This window comes from Nestor notabilis, unplaced genomic scaffold (assembly GCF_000696875.1).
Source record: "Nestor notabilis isolate BGI_N333 unplaced genomic scaffold, ASM69687v1 scaffold11085, whole genome shotgun sequence".
NCBI lineage: Eukaryota > Metazoa > Chordata > Aves > Psittaciformes > Psittacidae > Nestor > Nestor notabilis.
This window is the reverse complement of record NW_009927895.1, coordinates 63,058-70,440: the sequence shown is the minus strand read 5'-3', so window position 1 is coordinate 70,440 and position 7,383 is coordinate 63,058. Positions and strand designations below refer to the sequence as shown.

The following is a 7,383-nucleotide window of genomic DNA, read 5'->3' as shown; positions in this document are numbered from 1 at the left end:
ATTGCTGGCGAGCTTGTCCAAAGATGCATTCGTTGCCCAGTTCACAGGAGGCAGAAATCTAGGTGTGAGCCTGTGTCTGCCACAGAACAGGTACATCCATCTCATACCATGTCCAGCCCAATCACACCTGGCCACTGCTGCCCCCAGCATCACACAATTGTAGTAGAACTCGCTTGCTTTGTGATTCCTCAGCTTAACATTCTGTTTTGGTTACATTCCAGTTTCTTGGACGCCCTGAACACACTACTCCATGGATAAGATGTCATCAGCAGGTTTGAACGCTGGGAAGAAAAATGCATACAGAGCAATCAAAGTAGATCCTGATGAGGATTACTGTACCCCAGGTGCATTTGAATTGGAGCGACTCTTCTGGAAAGGATGCCCAAAGTACACTCATGTCAATGAAGTCTGGCCCAACCTCTACATAGGAGATGAGTAAGTGTGCATAGTACTGCTCTACATAGCGGATGAGTAAGTGCACATAGCACGTCTCTTCTACATAGGAGATGACTAAGCTGTACTAAGTACAGCTCACCAACAGAGCAAGGTGTTTCTTTGCTCCTCCTACTCATTCACTAGTATTTAGGAGTGATGATGTGGTTTGACAAGGTACTGACAGATGCCAGAGTCCAACAGAGCAATCAGAGCCTGGGGTGGCCCTCACAGATATTGGCACACCGTGTTCGTTGCTGCTGGTTCAGAAAAGCAGTGGGTAAGTGTGGCAGGGTCTCCTGTTCAAGACTGAGTAACAGGAGCAGTTGTGGCACTGGGGTAGGCTGCTGAGGTTGAAGCCGGTCATGATCTCTTTTCGCATGGCTCACTGCAAGGAGTAATTTGTGAAATTCCACAGTTACACTGACAGAAGAGCATGGCCTAGATGTGTTGACCACAGCTTAGGTTGGTTTAAATCTAAAATGTAATTCTTGAAAAGTGATTAAAGAGACAGCTCAACTCACAGTGGTATTTCTGCATTTCCAAGCCTGTGCTTCTGTACATGGAATACTCTGCACTTCCAAATTGCTCAAGAGATTAAAACAAACAGAACCCTGTGGAAGGCAAAGCTGCAGATCAGACCAAGTGTGATTTGGAAAAAAAACAAACCCACAGAACAGACTTAGCTCTGCTGAGCACAGGACTAAACTAGAAACAGCCTATTCCGACAAGTGGAGATGACTGCTGCAACCCGGCTAACATGCCATCAGAAAATCCCCCAACCCAAGCCCCTGAGCAGAGCAAGAGTGCTTTTCTTACCCCTTAGGCATTATTGGTCTACTTCCCATTTTCCTCTACACCCTGTGCTAACACGACATTTATTTTACATCATTACTGTAAGGCACAAGAAGGAGCCCCACTGGCTCCAAAGTTCTCAATAATTTTTTAAAAGGTCCTAAAATTCATCTGTTGCCAGCTTATAAAAGAGGAAAGATATACAGCCTTGAAAGTTATAAGACTCCTAGTATCATTGACCAATTACTTCTGTGGCGCCAGAGGCAACAGAAAGACACATGAGATCTGGGCTCCCACTTCAGACTTTTAGAGATTAAGCCATGAGAAGAGCCTGGCCAAATGACTCGGGAACTAACAAAAAGGAGATTGAGTTGTCCTCTCCCCACACCACCCTGCCCCTTTTGCTACATACTTCTGACTCAAGATTCAGTGTAAAAAAGAGCCTCTTCTGGCATTTGTTTCCTACTTCCTTGTTCAGAATCACCGGCATAATTATTCTGAGTTAAGCTGTTAGAAGAATTTCCTTCTTATCTCCATGATAAAGCTACAGCTCTGCCCTCTAGCAAAGGAATCTGATGAGACAACAGGTATTTGGACAGTCAGTCTCTGAGCCCAGGACAGCAGCCACTGACTCTTTCCTGTAATTGTTCCTGTAGCAGTGGCTTGTTAATTTAATAAATGTTAGAAGGGCAACTGAATACAACACACCTGCACCTAGCACAAACTAAGCAGAGGAACAGCAAAAACAAACTTCTTGAGAGGTACTTTGAGCTTTGCCCACTTACACTGGGCAGAGTATTTCTGCAGGGGACCAGTCTTAAGTCAAAAGGAAAAGCAACAGTGCTCCAAGGGGAAACAAGTTCCCCAAGTGACTGGGACAGAAGCATGAGAAAGCTAATGGAGAAGGAAGATCGGAGGAGCAGGTGGGGAGTTAACAGAAGTAAAACTTATACAGAAAATGTGGCTCCCTGAAAGAGACCAATTAGTCAGCCAGACAGGGGCAAGCTTGACATCCAGTAGCAGAAAATCTAAGATGAGAACTGGTCTGCAGGCAAGATGCAGCTTTCATTACCAGAACTAAAATTTCATCTGAAGCAGGCAAAGTCCAGACCTTTGTATCTGTCCTCCGCCAGCTCCACACCTTACTTCTGAACAGCTTCCCCCTTCAGTGTGGCAGGGGAGTTTGTATTATTTTATTTTAAGATCTTGCTGTAGCACTGGTTGCCGAAGAGCTGCCATGGAGACATGAACAGATGTTGGCTGTATTTGCATCCTTAGCCATGCTAAATTAAAGTTGATCTTGAAAGAATTTAGTGGAGCTCATCAACAAAATCAAGTGAACACACACATGCCGAGTTTATCTTCGGAGCCTTCACATCTGTGCTTCATTCCTGCCTCCTGCATTTACAAGGTTAACACGACTTGTGACTGCTTATGGAAATGCTAATTAATTAAACTGACTACATAACCACATCTTCCTTCTAATGCAATACAGGCTATCAAGAAGCCCTGTGAGGCCACTCAATCCTTTTGTTACAAGGCTTCACTGCAGATGTTGCCCAGAGGCAATGAAATCTCCATGAGCCTGTCAGGCCCAGAATAATCAAAGCCTCAAAATATAACATGCTGTGTTCAGCTCCAATTGAAATTTTCCTCCAGCAAGTTCCAAGGACTTTTAAAGACCAGACACTGGAACTTAGAGGAGGCAGCCCAGTGATAGGAATAAAACAAGCTTTGCCAAGATTTTGATTCATCTGCTACGAGGATTAGTGCTTGCATGTATCCTCCTCACATCTAGAAGCTGCCTAAAGGGATAGAAAGCAGCTTTGTCTTGCTCCTTTCTTTCACTGGTCACTGGGTTACTTGCATGGGCAGTTTGACTGGCTAATCCCAAAGCTGCTTGGTTCACTGCAATCACATGGAAAATGCCTCTGTGCCAGTTATGCAGCTTATAGTTTCTTCTTGCAGCAGTTCAGTTATTGCCCTGTTACCTGAGATGATGACCATGGTTCCACTTCTGAATTTCAAAGAATATTTTAGCTGAAGACAAAGGCTTCCCTGGATTTTATTTTAACTATCCTCTAGCTCCCATTAGAATGTAAGGCCTGATCACAATTTCAGGCCTTTCCGTGTTCCCAAACTACTCCAGAGGAAAAGAAGTCTTCTGGAATCTAATTCCTTACAGGTAAAATATGAAAAATATGAAAAATAATTTTCTGGATATGCAGCTGAACTGAGCTTATACTTCAAGAAAGCTATGGTCTGTGCTTGTCCCAGTAGAGCCCCAGGGCTTAGGGTCTTGAGAACACAGGTAAGGTTCAACAAGACACATGAGTAACTCAAATTGACAGATTGAAGTGCAGGATAATTAAAATCCGTAAGTAAACTTTAAATATAGTCTTAAGTAAAACTCACTCTCTCCTCTTCTCTTTCTCCAGAAAAACAATGCAGTATGCCTTTTTCCAAGATATTAAGTAAAAAGACAATTTATACTAATGTAGAAGAAAACAGATGGGACTCACTCAGGGTAGAAAACAGTTGCCTCCCACTGTTTTACCATTATGAACTCTCAGGATCTACACCAGTATTAATCATACAAAAATAGGAGTGCATGCAAATTTAGATCACAAGAACTCTCTTGAGGACATAGTTTCAACCTTATTAGTATGAGGATCTGCCAATTGCAACAGCAGTTTAACAATTCAGAAAACCAGATCTGTAACAGTGGACTGTAAACCTCTTAAAGCAGCAATGATTTCCAAGACAAGTAAAAATTCCCCACATACCGACATCTCCCTCTATAAGCCATTACTAACACTTGGTGAGTGACTGAAGTCAAGATCAGGATCTGACTGATGTAGTCAGTCAGGCTTGATGCCCGTCTTCTGCATATGAAGCAGAGGGGTATTCCCTGTACCTAGGTTGTATCATTTACAAAAATGAAACCCACAACTTTGGACTAGAGGAAGATGGACTACTAAATCTTTTTGTACCACATATTACGAAGATCCTCTTCAGTATTTTCAGTGGTACCTAAAAATTCTTCTAATTCACACTGAACAGGAGGTATCCACAGAAACGGAGCAACACCTCAGAAGGAAAAGGGGATACAATGCTTCACTATCTCTAGACTCCCTCAGTGCTGGAGTTACCAAAGGAAATTGGGTCAGTATTATTGGAAATTCTCAACATCTCTCCTCAGGAGGGAGAACTGCCAGATTTTCTTAAGAAAGTGTCAGCATCGCCTATATTCAGGAAGCTTCTTTCTGACACTGACCATCTGGTAAATTATCATCCTGCATCAAGCTTTCCTTCAGCGCTAAAGAAAATGGAAAAGTTTGAGAGATGATTCCTCTTCTAGTAACATGTTGCCTCAGATTTCCTTGTGTTTTGTCAATCTGGGTCACATCAATCTGTGGCTTTAACAGTCTATACTGAAACATGTTTACATTGCTCAAGCTTCAGAGACTTTGCTCTACTTAGAGCTTATAAGCATACCAGTCATCTGGTTGACCAGTACCAGCTGTAAGGTGCTGACTTACCTGTCAAGGGAGCTGCTCTGCCCATACCCTCATGAGGCATTTTGGAGGATTATTTTAGATGCACTTGGGTTTTCACCATTAGCTGCTTTTAATATACTTAACATTTGCTGTGGAGGTGCAGCATGCAGTGCTACAAGTTGTTTTTCCCTCCCTTCCAACTCCATTGGTTTGGGCAACTTCCTGATGAAAGCAGCTGGGACCAAAGCTTGTTATGACAGTATTTTTGAAAAGAGAAGGAATTTGGTACACTGGAAATGGCAACTTGAAAGGAAGAATTTTCTTTCACATGATAACTACTTACACTGTTCCTTCCAGTTGCTTCCAGAAGGGAGAGTTTGCTGCAGCGCTTGCTTTTAATCCTGTGAATCTTAAGCTTTAAAACTGACAGCAGGAACAGTTAGTCTTGGACAAGCCCTTAACTTGCCCTTGCACAACATGAGAAACGCAAATAGTCTTTTGGGAACCATTTGAAAATGGATGACATTTTTGTTTGGGACAGTCCTCCCTCTTAGTGATAGTCTGTTATTATCAATATATCTCTATGTGAAAGTGATTTTATCTCAAGTATTTGCTGTTTAGGTGGCATTCCCATATCAAAGTACTCCCCCTTGCCTCAGAACTTTAAAAACATGTTTATGAGTCCATCTGTCCTACAGTAAATGCAGGGTCTGATTCAGCAAAGCACTGAGTTTTTGCTTAAGATGCTTTGCTATAGAGGGAAGGACTTCTGGGTATGCTTAACTATTAGCATATGTTTATGTGCTCTGAACTGAGAACTGATGAGTTTTTACACAGGACCAACAATCTGCCCAGTTCATCTCTTTCTAAAGTGAATTACACTGAAAATTTTGTTGCTATCTCCCAGTGCCACACTTCACCTTCTCTGCACAGGAACATGTTTGAGGCAGACACTGGAGACCACAGCTGCACCATGAGAAAAGAAATCAAGCGCTAATAGCACAGATGGTGGAGACCTACAAAATCAAAACAATCACAAGAGTAGTCAAATGTTTAAGGCTTCACCTACACTGGCATTTGTAACAAACTCTTTTTTACAATGGCTACTTATAACTCAACCACAATCAAAAAAATGTAAATACTAACTGCAATTTCTTAGGAAACAGCAGCAGCCAAAGAGGGAAAAGAGGAATATTGTTAGCTTGACTATTAAACTCTTTTAGTGAGCCAATTGCAAGGGAAAAAAAATCTGTGCTATTTCTACCTGGAAGTGAATTAGAAGTAAGAATTATGAATCCTCCAATAAGGTTTATGACTCATGTATCCCTGAATGATCCTATGCTATTAGTCACCTCAACCAGTTGGATATTAGCAGGTATTTATGCTTGATTTATTACTTCCTTTCATCTAAAATATCAATACCTCAGGCATAGTAAAAACTGCAAGGAAGACCAAAAGCATTCCCCCTTCCTTGGGACATAACCAGGAGCATCATGCACAGTGAAACACACAAAAAAATTAGGCTCTAATAAAGGTAAACAGATGAGGGATGCTCATTGATTGATCTACAACAGCATCTACACTAGATTCAGCTGAGGTTGGAAAGAAAGCCAGTCCTTTGCACAAACCTGGAGTTCACTGATGGCTAAAGCCATTCCAAGCAAACACATCAAGGTGCACAGTAACATTTCCATTTACAGGCATATGGGTCCCTCTGTATGAAGGCTTAACAGCCTGTTCCTTGCTCTCTATTAACTGGCAATCAACATACTGCAGACCCAGCATGACCTCAAGTTTAACTGCCTATATTATGGCAGTGTCAGAGTCTCAGCAGTGTCTCTGTCCAGTAATATTTATGATCAAAGAACAAGGTAAAAAGGCAGCTGATGGGAGTGAAAAAGCAGACAAACCTGGGTCAGTATGGCAAGTGGTGGTCCAGCTGGGTTGTTTGCCTAGCTTTTAGGTAAAGATTTTACTAGAAAAAAAATGAAGGAAATTTTTGAAAGGACATTAGAGGTATCTTTTATGAAAACATAATTATCAAGTGCAAGACTAGGGGGAATGGAGAGAAAGGAATAAGAGTGTAAGTGCTCTCTAATCTCTGTATCAAGTTTGAAACTAAGCATTCTTGGCTCCTGAAAAAGAGTAAGCGTCACTTCAGATTTCTTCACAAGATGCAGATCCTAAAGCCCAAGGCAGACACCTCTTGCAGTCCAGTGAACCCTATTTTGTATTGCACAGCGTTTCATCAGATCTCTACACAACAGCATGTATTAGAAACCTTAGAAAAAGCTTTTCAGAGATCATGTTGTCCAGGGTATCTGCTGGAAGAAAGGTACCTGACATCCTCTTTGCAGATTACATGCAACAGCTCAGCCTGCAGATGCACAAGCCACATACCTACCCACAGGACCTACACTGATGCTGCTCCACTTGGCCAGGACAAATGTTTTAGATCTCAGTTCAACCGATAGGTTCTACAATACCTCACACCGCACAGTTTGAGTACCTATTACAGTGAAAGTATGGAGATCTTCACAGATTTGAGCTCTCAACACTGAGCACTCATTTTCTACATCTGTAGAAAGAAGAAAATGTGCATGATATTACAAAGATAAGAATTATACTGGGCAAGGTAACATTCAGTCCAAAATCT

The 7,383-nt window shown here is 41.9% G+C and overlaps 1 protein-coding gene across 1 annotated transcript in view; it reads left to right on the top strand.

The window, feature by feature from the left end:
* The first annotated feature begins 250 nt into the window (after nucleotides 1-250).
* DUPD1 (dual specificity phosphatase and pro isomerase domain containing 1) overlaps nucleotides 251-7,383 on the top strand; it is a 15,540-nt gene continuing 8,407 nt past the window's right edge. The window contains exon 1 of the mRNA XM_010014270.1: nucleotides 251-435. Coding sequence (XP_010012572.1) covers nucleotides 251-435 — 185 coding nt within the window. The remainder of the gene's footprint in view (nucleotides 436-7,383) is intronic.